General features: G+C 37.7%; 1 protein-coding gene across 6 annotated transcripts in view; it reads right to left on the bottom strand.

Annotated features, from left to right (window-relative positions):
* Positions 1-16403, bottom strand: part of LOC123768447 (uncharacterized) — a 487820-nt gene that overhangs the window by 10160 nt on the left and 461257 nt on the right. For 3 of the 6 annotated variants that reach the window (XM_069317132.1, XM_045759014.2, XM_045759007.2), the window contains 6 exons: positions 16038-16139; positions 14242-14479; positions 13867-14022; positions 10431-10603; positions 10074-10243; positions 3965-4082 (listed from right to left, as the gene is read on the bottom strand). In XM_069317132.1, the coding sequence (XP_069173233.1) occupies positions 4019-4082; positions 10074-10243; positions 10431-10603; positions 13867-14022; positions 14242-14479; positions 16038-16139 (903 nt within the window). In that variant the 3' untranslated portion in view covers positions 3965-4018. Of the gene's footprint in view, positions 1-686; positions 4083-10073; positions 10244-10430; positions 10604-13866; positions 14023-14241; positions 14480-16037; positions 16140-16403 lie in introns of those variants that run through there. The other 3 variants (XM_069317131.1, XM_069317133.1, XM_045758999.2) reach the window with 2 other exon arrangements.

Raw genomic sequence — 16403 nt, 5'->3', positions numbered from 1 at the left:
TCATTTTAAGAGTTTAGACACCAGAGTCAAGGGATCCCACTTTCCAGAGGCAGCAAGAGGGGTCGAGCGCTGGCCAGTGCAGGGAGGGGTGCATCGTCCCAAGCAGCCTCCCCCCTTTCCCAACTTTTATAATGGGTGTCTTACTGCACTATACATACTCCTACACTGGTGCAGACCTCAATCTTCCTCTAGCCCTAGTCTGGACTAACCTCCAAGGGTAGCCCCTCATAGGTGACACTTCCAGTGGATGGTACATTAACCCAAACAGTACTCTTACATTTTTGTTTTGTATGTACAATGCCCAGAGGTGGGTAGGAGAGGGTCCGAAGCAACTCTCACTGCTCTAGTCATATATGCAAGCCCCCTCAACACCAAGCAAAACTCTCGAGGGGGTTGCATGCATGCCCAACACCAGGATAGGAGCAGTAGAAGGGGCTGAGGCAACCTCTACTGACCCCAGGGAGTCGTACGCTCAACCACGAAAAACGTGACCAATGTATTGGTAATCATGATTGGTAACCAATGTACATAGTCTCAACCAAGGTAGAGGTTGTGTACATTGATTACCAATCTAGTTACTCACCAAGCCCAATGTGCACGTCAATGAACCATTGTAGAATCATTCGTGTAGAACCATTGTACTACACGAATGGCTGCTACATGTCTCTGTATTAAATAATACCCCCTTGTTTAACAAATTCTTTATGTACAGAGTTAGTAGAAACATAATGAGGTCTTAACATGAGATTTTGTATACTCAAGCTTATCAACAAAGATTTCCTATAATTAGATACTGTATACAGTAGTACTTCAGTTTTCGTATTTAATCCGTTCCCAGAGACAGTACAAAACCCGAAAAATACGAAAACCAAAACGAATTTTCCCACAAGAAATAATGTAAAGTGAATTAATCCGTTCCACACCCCCAAATATATTAACTAAAAATTACATTTTATAGAGAATAATACTCTTAGGTACCTTACCTTCATTGAGGACTCTTTTTGGCGTATGGAAGACGGTGAGGAGGGGGGTGGGGGGGGGGGGGGAAGGTGTTAGTGTTTGGAAGGGGAGTCCTCTTCCATTATAACAGCATTGATGACATTTCTGGGGGTACTCTCTCTCGTGTTTTGCAGGCATACCACTAGGACCTGGTTGTGGCTCACTGTTTGTCTTACTAAGAATCTGTCTATAGACACTTGTTTTTTCCTACGTTTTAGCACTTGTCTGTAGTGAGACTTCACATTGTCTCACTATGAATGATCTCTTATTTTTCCTCTATTGTCATCCTCAACTATTTTCTTAGGGTGAACATTACCACTGACTTTTTTGGAACCCATGGCATGATATATAATAAGAACTTTTATGTTCAGAAACCAAAAAAAAAGCACAAAAGCAATTAAATTCTTCACAAAGACTTCAAACGTGATCATCACTAGCGGGAGACACTGGTACACTGAAGCACCACGCACTCGGTGGACCCGTACGTGTATAAAAAAAATTCTAAAAACCGAGGCATACAACGAGTACTGAATCAAATTTTTCAAAGAAATTGAGTACGAGAATCAAAAAATACAAAAACGGGGGCATACGAAAACCGAGGTTCCACTGTATAAATTAGCGATTTGCCTCTGACTGACTTTAGGTAAAAAAAAGTTACAAATTTTAGAAATACTATAGCCCATTTTTCATCCAATAAGGAGGCAATCTGACTAGATGTTTTACATTAACAAAATTCCATTCACCTAGTACTAAGAATTATATTGCTGTACTTTAGAAAATTTACCTTTATACACAACTCTAGTTATAATAATAATACTTTGGTAATTTGTGCATTTTTAAATTCTTACAGGAAGTTTAAGCCTTTTTCAAAAATACATCCAGTAGAAATTTTAATGTACAGTACTATTACATTAAATGCAAAAATACAAATACATTGTACACAGACGTTCACACACAGTATGGAGCGCAACTTTAGGCTGTTGCTTAGTATGAAGACTAGATCTTAAAGCAATCGAAGCGATCTAACCATTGCCTTAATACAAGAAACCTTGTCACAAACAAATTTCTTTGGACATGTGCCTACCTGCGGCCATAACACATCTACACTACGTACCATAAATAAGGTGAGAATCAGATCTGATTATACATATACTCATTGTAATTAATGCGAAGCAAATTAAGAACATTTTCTAGGGAACAGGAAATGACAATTATGTAGGAGATTAGTGTTTAAAAAAAAACACCTGCACACCTTTGTTTTAAAAGAATAAATGAAGGACAAAGTTAATGTACCTCTAATTAGGTCTCAATGTATAAGCACAATTTGCTAGGTTAAAATAAATAGTGGGGCATACATTCAATTCTATGCTTTCATAAACACACATGAGTACGGAGACAGGGACAGGTAAGCACGCAAATACAAAATTCAGCATCAACATTTAGAAAGAATACATTTCCAGATATTTATTGTGATGTGTGAACATGAATAAAGTAACATAACATTTGACTCCAAGAGTCTGGTCAGTCTGCTTGCCAAGTGTATAACAGTCGATCAAAATCTCTGCGCGCTTTGACCTGGAACCAGATTCACGAAGCAGTTACGCAAGCACTTACGAACCTGTACATCTTTTTTCAATCTTTGGCGGCTTTGTTTCCAATTATTAAACAGCTAATGAGCTCCGAAGCACCAAAAGGCTGTTTATAACAATAACCAGCCCGTCCTCGAACAAAGATCCAAAAGTGATTCCATGCACCCGCCAAACCCCGTTTATGAATGAAAAGCGGTTTACACACGACTCACAACTGCTGACGTTCGAACATATCCGGAACAAGTGCTTCACTGACGAATTTTGTTCGAATCACAACGCTACAAATGCTCCACCCACGTACTACAAATACAAATAATCGCCAACAGAACCTAAACACCTAGCCTAACCTAACCTATGCCTATATATACACACAGCCCGTCCTCCAAAAATGGGGTGGTATATGTAAGAAGACAAATAAGTGCAATTATGTACTATTTATAGCAGTTAGGAATTGTACTTATTTTCACTTAGTATTAAATCGTACTGTCAAATATATTGTGAATATTTGAGTTTACCTGAAAAACTGAATAGAAAACCACAACCTCACCTAACCGTCTTAGTTTTTGAAGATAATAATTTTATTGCTTCTTAATTACAATTAGTACTTAACCTATAGATATATTGATATTACAGTTTTATAAAACTAATAAAACAAAACTAAAATATATCAATAAATTGTAAAGTAACTCAGGATATTTTAAATTTTTGTATAAAATCTATATTGTTTAATAAACCTGAAAAAAGAAATTCCTGATATTAAAAACTTGTGTATTGCAAATTTAAGCGAAAACTACATCCTAAAATTCTGAGTGTCTTAACAGAAAACGAGAAGAATTAAATCGGGGAAGGGGGTTGGGTAAATGTAACAGCCCCATAAGTGCAATTATGCACTGATTATTACAGTAAGAAAGTGTACTTATTACACTTAGTATTAAATCGTACTGTCAATTCGGAGGATGGGTTGATACACAATATGCTAATATATTATAATATTAATTTATACTTGAGAAAATTCCCGTTTTGAATGAACAGCATGTTAAAATTTATGAATGCGTCTGTGGGGTTGACAGCTGAATGTAATGGACTTGAGTCGAGGACAGGTTGCAATAACAACGGTTGAATGGGAAGCTTTCATGCTTGTAAACTGTTTAATAAATGTAACCAAGCCGTCAAAGATTGAGGAAAGATGTACACGTTCGTAAGTGCTTGCGTAAGTTCTTTCGTGAATCTGGCCCCTGGAACCCATCTAAGAACAATCAACATTTTTTTTATTAGAATTAATTTATATTATACTATCTTTTTTTAAAGGCATTCATTCCTATAATTTTTTAGGAATTGATCTGCAGCTACACTAATTGCAGCAACTTAAGACTTACGGGTACTAAAATTAGCTTCTCAAATTGTAAGGCAGTAGCTACACTTTCTTGGGTCTATACTTTTTGTTCCTCTGCTCCTCCTTCAACCTGGTCTGTTTCATCCTCTTCTCGAATATATCTGTAAAGGGAAAAAGTTGACATTAAAGGTCCACCAAGTGGGTAGAGCAGGGGAAGGAACAAACTAGTGGGTATCCAACCCACAAATCTGAAAAAGAACCGATGCCATTTCAGTCCATCGTGGATTATCATCAAGTGGTGTAGTGGAATAAGAGTGGTAGAGCCAATTTATAAGGTAAGATGTTAAGAAAGAGTGAGATTAAGGCAAGGGAGCGAGACGATAGGCACGAAGGTTATGGGAATAAGGTAATTTTAATAATTTAATATAATTCATTGTGTCAGGGGACAGGAAGCCAGAGTGTATTCATACACATTAGGCTTATATCGAGGGACTGAGAAAGGCAAGAGTCGACAGTAACAATGCCAGGTTAACATTCATGTTTTGTATGAAAGCAAATTTGACAAGACTGCATCTAAAGAGTACGTGAAAGATTATTATAAAATGCCAATCTATAGTATAATTAGTCCCCCCAATATGACATGTTATAGACTGGCATTTATTTATATGCACAAAATAAATATGAGCTGCCTTGTATGGGCCAATAGGCATTCTGTAGTTTCCTTAATTTTGTATTTTTATTGATACATTCATACATCAGTGAATGAATGAAATTTATGTACCAATAAGAACTAAGGAATCTGCAGAAAGCCTATTGGCTTATTGGCTTACACAAAAGCAGTTCCTATTTGCATCACGGATATCAATAGCAGATGCCTTTATGAGTCATTAGCCCCCCCCCCTCACCCTTTCCCATATAATGAGTTTAGGAGGATATGAAGAGGTAGCTCCTCTTTCTCCTCCCACTAATTCATATGCATGTTCAAGTAATCATCAGTTGACCTTTTATGCTTCATTACAACCATATAGATTTGTGAAAGCCATGTGGGCATAATTGGTACAAATATGTAATTATAATCTAATTTTATACCACAACAATTACTGCAGTGGCATAGTAACATTTGTGATAATACTTGCAGTTGCATAGTAAGCAAATCATGAAATGATGGCAGGATTTTATTCATTGGTCTGGATAAACACTACTGTACATCCATATGAAGCTATTATATTCATATATACCATCATATATACCATATGTATAAAACCCCAGACTATTATGGTTTAAATCTATGTACAGTATGATGATACCTGCATTGTTATGTGAATTAACATATGATAACTGAAAATAATGTGCCACAATATTTAGGAATTTTGAATATTACATTTGGATGTCATTCAACACTAGAGACCTCTGGCAATTGTTTCATAATATTGGGGAAAATCCTAAGAGCCTTCATTACCTTTCTGGCCATTATTACAAAAATTGGCACCATGTTGGATGTATCAGTATTTATCTACTGACGAGTGCGCTTGGAAACATGGACTGCTAAATTTCAAGGACTTAATGACCAGGAAGATATTTGTGACGAGAAATCTATTACTAATACTGTACTGTAGTTGACATTAAAATTCTCAAAATTTATGTTTTTTTCAACATTTATTCACCTCACCATGACTAAACCAAAATATTTAGATTTTTCCAGAATCAGAATTAAATGTTTTACATGATAAAAAAAAATATAGATAGAAGGAAGCAATTATCAAAAGGCACCAAGCTAGGGAGAATATGTAGCACCACAATAGTTGCTAGAATATATAAAAGGCATTAAGTATCACTAAGGATGCCAATACCAAAACAGAAGTGCACATGGCAAGAGATATCTAAGGTATCGGATTCACCAAGGATTCTGTCGAGGGACAGGCAGGATATTCCACAAGGATATGTACAACTCTTAGAGAAACAATACAGGTCAAACAATAAGAAGCAGAGCAGCACTCCATTAAGTGCCTGCGAGTTAAACGTGTATGGCCAATATGTAACCTCACCAGAGCCGTTTTCCACCACTGGTTATGGTGGTAGGCCATAGGGACACCCAACCCTTAAGAGTATGCAGGTTGTTACCAGTAACATAATACCAATGAGCACAGAGGAATGAGTGACAGTAGAAATCGAAATAAGGAATACCTTTTCGGGAAATAGGACAAGTATAGATAGCCTCCTTAGCGGCAGTGTTCACACACTCATTTAAATAAATGCCAATATGGCTGGAAACCCAACCTGTTTAACCTTTAAACTGCGCAACACATCATATGACGTGTTGAGTAACTTGCCCAAAAGTGCATATCACATCATATGACGTGTTGGAGTACTACGCGAAGATTTTAATGGCCTGTGAATACACAGGGTTCACCTCACCATCAGGGATCTTGTAAACAGATGCCACTTTTTTTTTTTTTTTTTTTTTTTTTTTAAATCGTGGGCATATTTGCAAGTTGTTAGCCAAGTTGTTACAACTTATTATCAGAATTGATTGATGGAGTGAAATGTTTGTTAGGCGTGGTCCTGCGGTACACGCTCAGGGTCTAAACTAATTGTGTTGCAAGGATTCAACTGCTGAGCACCAGGATGTTGCAAGATTTTTTTTTCCCCGTGATCAGGAAACACATTAACAGGTTAACAAGAGAATTTTTTTTTTTTTTTTATGTGCCTGTAGGTGACAAAGGCCCGGAGCAGCTTAATGGTTAAATCTGTTAGGAGATTAGAAACGGCCAATATTGGATTTTTACCACCACAGCATGTAGAGGGTTAAAGACTCCAAAGTCATGACAGCACTACGAGTGTCAACCACTATGACAAAGGAGCACTGATAGAAAACAATATGAAGGGCATACATGATAGCATACAGTTCGGCCATAAAAATGCTAGCCTCCAGAGGTAGGCAGCACAGAGGTTTGGTCTATTAAGACAAGTGTGTCCAATGTTGTTGGATATAGGTTCGAGTCTGTTGTGTGTTGAGGGGGTCTAAGGGCTGAGGAGCTCCAGTGTTTTCTTTCAATTTGGGAGGGATTAACAGGCAATATCACAGTTAAAAGGTATACAAGTGAACAAATATCAAGTAAACTGATGGAAACCATAAAAAGAAGAAAGCAGAAATCATTTGAATGAAAATGTGGCAATGCATTGTGAAGCAATGAGGACAGGGCGAGGCAAGTCGACCTGCATATTGGCCTTGACCAGAGGATGCACCACCTGCCCCTACACCACCACCACCACTGACCATGACCTACCACAATATCACTGTCGTGGAAGGGCAAGTCATTATGCAATTATTACAAGCCATACTCGGCTAGTGTACCTGCTGTGTTGCTAGTTTTTTATAAGGACAGCTAGGAGGGATGAGTAGGTTAGATATGGAGCAGCCAAAAGACATCAATCTAACCATATGAGAGATTTATAGCACTAGAACACATGAACGAGGAGCAAGGAAAAGCCATTAGCATACAAGCAGCCTGGAAAAACATGATCGAACTTTTATATGAAAATATTAATATGAAAATGTTAAAAAAGCATTAAAATATAGCCTAATAAAAAAAAAGCACAACTCGGAACACTACACTACAATCGATTAAGGCAGCGTCTGGGATGCTCTCGGACGTCGGTTCGAATCCTCGTCGTGGCCCTTGTGGATTTGTTCTCGGAGCATGTTAGGGCACTCTGCGCAATACAGTACAGTGGTTAAGGAAGAGAGGGAGAATGTCACGAAGGCAAAAAGAATAGAATTGGATGGATAAATTTAATTTTTATTTTTTTGATACACCAGGAAAGTCACCTAAAAATTCGTGCTTAGTTTAGGTGTGTATATAAGCAAGACACTAGGTCATGGCAATATATTTGTAATCAAGGTATTCAAAGGTTTAAAAGAGGTCTAGTTGAACTTGAAAGTTATACTACTTTCTATACTTAAATTTTTTTAGTGATTCCTTTAGGGTTTTTTTTTAAGTTATAGTTAATCAAAAGCATGGTTTTTCATCCATGAATATTCAGTCCACCGACCCATGTTTCTCTTCACCAATTTCTGCCATGTCAAAAGTAAAGAAACTTTGAATCATTCTTCTACTATGAATGCAACTTGCTTAAGATTGATATTCTCCATTTGTTTTACTCACTTTTCCTGATGAATTTCCTCAAATACTCTACATTACACTTAACAATACTTTACTAGTCATAAGGAGTCTTCATCTTATTTTTATTTATATGATAGTGGCCATTTTCCACATTTTTGGTAAACTTTCTTTACACAAAACTTTTCAAAGATTGCCAAGAGAGAGAAGAACCTCTTTCTTCCACACACACTCGATAGCCATCACAATATTCTCTTTAGTCCCACTCCTTTATTCCTTTCTTGCGTTGCAAGATTAAATTAATCTTGATGCGACTTATTTTGTCAATGTGTGCGAGATTTGTATTAATGGCAGAGCCTTCTACATCCACTAACGTCATCCAAATCTGTAAAAATGAATATGTATTTGCTACAGTAAAATACTACAGTAATAAGCATGTAAAATGGTATAAAGAAACAGGGGGGGAAAAAAAGTAAAGGACAAAGTGAAAAGGAACATGGTCCTCAAAATCATATATATATACAAACAGATTGAGTAAGAAAAAAAATGCTGGAGATAAATGAGACACACATTAAGATGCAGATACTGTATGAGCTCGATTACCTGAAGCCTGCCAAGCAAAATATTTGGGTTATCTGGACAAAATATTCAGATAATTTTCTGCCAAACTTTGCCATATCCGGACAGAAATTCAGATAACCAGAGGGTATCGTCTGGACAGAAGATACTGACGACCTGACATTTAGTGAACATAACCGAGCATATATAGCAGCTGCCAGGAAAATGATAGGATGGATTATGAGAACATTCAAATCCAGAGATCCTACAGCAATGCTAATACTATTTAAATCACTGGTGCTGTCCCCTCTTGAGTATTGCTCCATACTCGCTTTCTCTTTCAGAGTAGGAGAGATCTCTGAATTACAGGGAATACAAAGAACATGTATAGCACGCATAGAAATGATAAAGCATTTAAATTACTGGGACCATCTCGAAGCCCTTAAAATGTACTCTCTGGAAAGGAGACGAGAAAGGTATCAAATAATATATACAGGTACAAGGAAGATACCTGAAGGCCAGGTCCCAAATTTGCACAGTAGAATAACATACTGGAGCGAAAGGTACAGAAGGAAATGCAGAACAGAACCAGTGAGAAGTATAAGTGCCATAGGCACAATCAGAAATCACTGTCTGAATATTAGGGGTCCACAATTGTTCAACACACTCCCAGCAAGCATTAAAAATATTGCTGGAACAATATTTAATATATAACAATATCCGCATCTGTTTTTCCTGCATCTCCAGGCGAGAATCAGACAGCCTATATCTGGCAAGATCTCCCCAGGATCTTGTGCCATTGCTCTAGGCATTTTATGTTGCCGATAATTACGGTGAGCGGCTTGCACGCCAGTCCTAGCCTAGCTGCACACTGCCAAAACTAGAAGATAGGAGAAAAAGAGGCAATATGATCACTTCGTACAAATTAGTAATGGGAATCTACAAAATTTATAGGGAAGAATTCCCGAGACCTGGTACTTCAAGAACAATAGGTCACAGATTTAAGCTAAACAAAGCTGCTTTAGAATTATACAAAAATTCACTTTCGCAAACAGAGTGGTAGATGGTTGGAACAAGTGAGGTGGTGTTGGAGGCCAAAACTGTCGGTAGTTTCAAAGAGTTATACGACAGTGCTGAAAAGATGGGACACCACGAGCATAGCTCTCATCCTGTAACTATCTTGAGATTATCTTGAGATGGTTTTGGGGTTTAACTTCCCCGTGGCCCGGTCCTCGACCAGGCCTCCTTTTTGTTACACACCCCCAGGCAGCAGCCCGTAGCAGCTATAACTCCCAGGTACCTATTTACTGCTAGGTGAACAGGGCATCAGGGTGAAAGAAACTCTGCCCATATTTGTTTCCGCCTCTACTGGGGATCGAACCCGGAACCTCAGGACTACAAATCCGAAGCGCTGTCCACTCGGCTGTCAGGCGCCCTGACTACACTTAGGTAATTACACACACACAATCTTACCTGGATATTTTTAGAATTTGCCAAACTTTGACTCTTGCAGCATAAAGAGCACAAAGAAGAGCATGAAGGAAAGGCATGACTCCTAGAATCACGGCAGACATAATTCCAATTGTACTTCCAGGACGTGTCCAGTCTAATGTTGGGTACAGTGCAACACGCCCAATGTAATCCTGAGGAGAGATTTATGGAAAACTGATTAAAAGTTTATTTGAGGATTGTCAAAAATTAAGCATGTGAAAAATTAACTCTTGAACAAACAAGCTGTCAGGGGAGAATGTAATCATTGTATGCCAGATACTTTACTATATATCAAAAGTATTTTTCATTTACAATTATGTTAATCTAAGCAACACACACCTGGCCTCCACAGAGGTAGTATATTAGGTTGAACAATGTATAAATGATAATGAACATGGAGGGTTGGTAGGCATGAAGGAGACGCCGAGGAGTTGCCGCCACGGCAGCGTCCAACAAGATGTACAGGCCAGGAATAATGTGGGTATTCACGCCTATCTCAGTCAGCTCCTCATCTGTAAAGTTAACATTTTGTGAGTATAAGAGGTACCTGTATATGAATACATGGGTAACATTATTATTGTAATACATTACATATGTACTATAATGAACAATACAGTACATGACACAGAAATAGCTATCAAATATGTTAAGGTATCCACTTAAATAACCATGTCATGTTCTTGACTAGAATGAGACATTACATGAAGTGTGAAGACAGCACAATGTTCATCGCTACTCCACGTGCAATGTGAATATCCCCCCCCCCCCTTATTATTTAAACAATTTACAATATCTTTAAATACTATACATCATTACACTGTTCATATCTACATTCTAGCTTTGTGAGAATATCAAATATACCATATACCCTCCATTTAAAAAAAAATAATTTAAACATTTACAGAAAAGTACAAAGAAGACCTGTTAGAGAGTGATTAGCATGAATGAAATTTGCTGTGTTCTGGTAACTTATGAAGTGAATTTACGTACATGGCAGCATATGTGCAAGAGTTAATGGTGTACGGAACAATATTAAATATTGCATTATATTTAATACTGCATGTTCAATATTAAAGTAGGTGTATGCCATGGTTGTGCAATGGTTGTGCAACATCATTGGTTGTTCCATTTATATTTTAGGATCATGTTAAGGGAATTGGAAAAAAGTTTAAACCTAGTAGTGCTCATAGGCCAAATGTAAGCAAGACATGCTGTGTATGTATATTATTCTTGGTGTATGAAGATGATAGAAATGTTTAGGGGTGTGAGAAGACTTCAGAGTGAATGTGAAAAAGTCATGGTAGTGAAGAGAAAGGAAATTGTGTATTAAATAAATGTGAATGATGATATGCTGCAATGGCTGCTCAGTTTAAATGCCAGGGTACTTAAACTGAGCAGACTGCTTAAGGAGCAATTCATACAAAGTGACAAATAGGGAAATTGAGAGAAAGTAATGTGGCTGGTGCAATGAATGCCCTGATTAATAAAACCCTGATTAGAAACAGATGCAACCAAAGGCTTGCATGAAGTAGAAGTGCTTACTCTTCTGCATGAATACAAGAGGTTACTATGGTATGAATGTGAACACATCCATAATTAAAAGTAGAAATGGACAATCTGAGAAGCATGTGTTGTGTTAGGAGAATAGAGTAGGCATGAGTGTCACGAAGGATGGCGAGTGCAGAGCTCAACCCACAAGGCTGACAAGTGTACACAGGAAGTTTTTAGCAGACTTAACGAAAGGATGGTAATTAAGTTTAGAGTATATAAGTGAATCTAAGGGTAGGAGACGAGGATGGTTGGGAAGATGATGGGCCACCATCATGATTGCTCAAGGAGGTGGGGGTTCGAGTGTGAAGAACAATGGGATATGATAAAGAGACGAATGCATATTTGTGCACTTGTGAATAATTGCTAGTGTATGTGTTGGTGTATGAATGGTAAATGGTGTGAATTATATGAATGGACAGGCAATATTTTATAAATATATAATATCCTTTCATTCAACATTATTATTCACCTTTTCAGATAAATAACTTACTTGTTCCATTAGGCAAGGTTCTGCCATTTCCATAAGAGGACTATATCTTGTTATGGTTAGGTCAACACTTTACAATAGGGATCTTTTTCAATATTCTTGTCAGGTCATTCTGGTTCAATGGAGACTAGCGACTACTCTCCTGCTGTGGTTGTATTTCCAATGATTCTGTCTCCCCATTAGGCCTGGGGTATTTTTCCCTCTTTGATCACCTAGTACTTTCTAGTTGGTGCACTGTTTCTTAAATGTTCTGGTCCAGTTTTCAAATATAAATGCTCATTTCTTTCAGCTGCTTGGTAGTCATGTCAGTTTTCCTTGGCCCAGATTTGTACCCATGCATTTCTCAGTCGGGAGTCTCCAGTGCGTGCAGACTGGGCCCCTCGACTGTTCTACTCTCCGGGTCTATTTTGTGCCTCCTAGTACAGTGTCTGGGCTGCTGTTTCACCTCCCAGTGGTTTTGATGTCTTTGTTCTGTTCAGGCAAGTTTCCCATTTATTTTTATGCATGGTAGCTTTGCTTGACTCCCCCCCCAAATGGCTTAGGGCTCATCCAAGAGATCTTGGAAATAGTATGCCAAGCATTGCAAAATTCTCTTTTCCAGATAAAAAAACCAAGGTCTTGCAAAACATGTGCTGCAAATAAAATTCTGCTTTGCTAACTAGCCACTTACTGGAAAATAAAGCCCAATCTAGCAAGACCTAAAAGCATGTTTACAATGTTCAGAATCGAATATCCTTTTATTAATGTGTTTCACCCTACTCCCCAAGCATTGGTACATGAAACAAGTCCCCTCCCACTCCAAAAAAGTGTCACTAAATCCTTCACCTGACTTCAGTACAAAGAAGAAACCTGGGTTTTTCTCCAATCTGTCCCCCAACAAATAAAGCCTGAAGATAACTGAAAAAAAAAAAAGTCATAAAACTCGGCTGAAGTGTTACTTAAGAGTGAATGAGGTGGTAAAAGCTGTGCCTGCTTTAAACTAGAGGAGCAAAAGCTCTCAAGACTTGTTTGTTGGTTAAAAGCCCTTTCTAATACCGCTCATTTGAACCCTAACCCTACTCTATTTCCTGTAGAATATACAAGTAATTCACTAATGAATTACACCTTCAACCAGGTGCTCATTATTGCTGGGGTAACATGGGCATACAGTAAATGAACTGTACTCAGTTGTCCCACCCTACTCAACTCTAACCCAGGTCATTTGCCAATATTTAACTGGTTATAATGAAAGACGTGACATCTTTGTTCAGTATACTCTCAAAAATTACTGCATAGCATCGTAACAGTAAAACGGAATACTGTACTAGCGTTTTCTTCATAAAATCATAAGAGACTCTTTCCCCTGTTAACTTATTTTTTTAAAGTCCATTACCACATGGCAATAAAGGGGTACACACGGAGTAGAAGTTGACCATTCAGAGCAGTTACGATCATGTGTTAGAATGTTGGTATGAATGAACATGTTACTGCATAAGCAAGCACTGCTGAAAATTTATAGGTACCCTGTACAGGTATGTACTTTTAAGTAATAAAGAAAATCTGTTGTATAAGCTGAAGCATGAAGCATTAAGCATTTTAGTTTATTGAAAAGAAAGTGTGCAGTGCACTAAGGTTGTAGCAGCTTAAGGGTTAAGGCCCAGACGAGTAGAAAGGCACGCAGACTGCTGTAGGCTTGAGCAGGTTATGAAGACTGAACAGGTGGCACTCCTCATATACAGGAATATTCCACATACACACCTGGGAGATTTTTTGATGTCTGGGACTCACCACTCCTATTAGGATAAACAGTGATCCAATAGGCCGAGGTGATGAAGATGTGAAGTGCTCCCGTGACATTGGAGAGAATCCACGACACTTTCATCAGAGGTGTCATTGAAGGATATGTTGCATCACCTGAAATTTACAAAAATGCATTCATTTTATGTGCACATGTACCACCTGTTTGTAAAATACTAAAAAATATTAAAGTATTTTAATTTATAATAACATTGTTTCACCAAAAAACATGCAGCTTCCATTATAGTACAATATATAATACATACCAACAAATTCTGGAGAGGTTTATAATATTCATAAAGGTACAGATAATAATGTACTAAATATTGGACCTACCATCCTCGGAAATCTTCTTTAAATGGAGAAAAACGTTTATGGCTTGAATAGTCGTGTCTATGGCAAGCAACCAAATGCCCCAGTTGGTCATGTAGAGCATGAAGTAGCCTTTCATGGAAATATCTGCGTCGTATCCCATGGATCCTACCCAGGCCCAAATGGCCCACATACTGAAGTACAGAGCCCAGAATATGCGGTATCCGAGATAAAGGCATGACATGCGGTGGAGTTGCTGCCACTGCAATAAGCAACAAACTATGTAGACATTAATGAACATGACAATTATTTGTGCAAAGTGGATCATTTAAACATCAAATACCTGTATGCCAAGATGTATTCAAAGCTAAAATATTGCATAGTGCAGCAACTGTACCATCAAAGAATGAACTTATCAAAACTAATTCATTTGAAACAATGAGAAGTTCATATAGCTTTTATACATTAGCCTGTGCATGAAAATTTTAAAAATGTTGTCCAACTAAAAATTGACTAGCACTGTACTGCACCCTTGAGACTACAGAATACTGTACTATTATACTGTAATAGGCCTTTCAGCTCAGATACTGGCAGAATTAATTTTATCTAGGATTTTGCTGCTGTTCTTCACCACAGAATGATATAATCTTCCTGGCTTGGTGCCTTCTTTATAATTATTCACTTAATACAGTTCTATTAAAAATATACAATTATACTATTAAAAATATACTATTATAAATATACTATTACAAATGTAACCTACATTGATAAGGAAGTTACTACTGCATTACAGAAGAAATATTCTCGGGAAAAACTGGTATCCACCACCCATCTTCCAAGATGATGGCACCTATAAGTTACTATGACTGGAATGAACAAAATATGGGCTAGGAAAAATATCACTGTATTAATACTGTACTACGAGGCAAACCAAAAAAAGTTGACGAGCAACCATAAACCAAACTTGTTCTAGGCCTAAATAAGTAATACTAGATCTAACATACAATTTTAGGGCTAATTTAGTACACATATGTACTACACTTGGCCCAGGAGAAGTTAGGATTGCTTATGCCTTCTTCCTCAGGTCCTCTACTTCTACCATCCATGCTAGCTATAGGCACTGTACTCTTACTTTTGGACGACACGTTGTAAATATTATATTACCATCACAAGAAATTTGTACAATGGCATCTCTAAAATCCAGATCACATTGTCCCAGCCCCAATCCACACTTGGGGCAATTTACTTTTTTGTTGACAATTTGTCAAAATTTTCAATCATATAGCAAGTTATACACATTTGTTAATATATTTCTCTAAATATGCATAATGATTGTGCCTATAAATGATAATTGTGCAAAACATTTTCAACCTCTTATCTGCCTCTTTAAGTACACTCAGGAATATAGTTAGGATGTACAGTATTAAATCTGTCCAATAAACATGGAAATAGCATTTCATTTACTTGCACCATCAGAGCCTTGAACTTATTACAACTGTCCAATAAAATTTGCTTAAATTAATCATTAAAATTATGAAGTTCCTCTTTATTTTTGGGGGTCAGAGTACAGTATACAAATGGCAATTTGGTCTGTCCTTTGTGTATTTATAGCCAATAATAAGTCATCTGCACACACTTATGGTTATTAACTAGTGACAAAGGCTTAAGGTGAGGGAGCAGGATAAAACCATTTGTTAACTTAATAGTGAAGGTGTGTACTGGCATTATAATGAAGGTTATCAATATGTAGGGTGATAACACCCACTGCAAACACGCACAAGGAACACATCTAACCTGCATGGAGACAAGCAAATGCTTACCTGTGAGGAGACAAATAAGTGAGGCACACTATGGTGGAGGCGGATGTTCTCCAACTTAAACTCTTGCCGCACCCGCTGAAAGCCCACCTGTCGATGATCAACCTGCAAAGACAACACCATTACAACAATAATGATCATGGATTAAGTATCGTCATTCCAGCACCCTTCCTGGCATGGAACGCACCGTCGCCAGTACCCACCCTGGATGGAACGTGCCATCACTAGTACTAAACCAGGGACTGAATGCACAATTTAAAATTTTAAATGTAGATGAGAGTCATTAGTCATTGCATTAGACCCAACATGTATGAGATAACATACGAAACAAACCAAAACACTAGGAGATTGCTGTATGGGGGAGTGGAA

Source organism: Procambarus clarkii, chromosome 86 (genome assembly GCF_040958095.1).
Source record: "Procambarus clarkii isolate CNS0578487 chromosome 86, FALCON_Pclarkii_2.0, whole genome shotgun sequence".
Lineage (NCBI taxonomy): Eukaryota > Metazoa > Arthropoda > Malacostraca > Decapoda > Cambaridae > Procambarus > Procambarus clarkii.
This window is presented reverse-complemented; position numbering and strand designations above follow the sequence as displayed.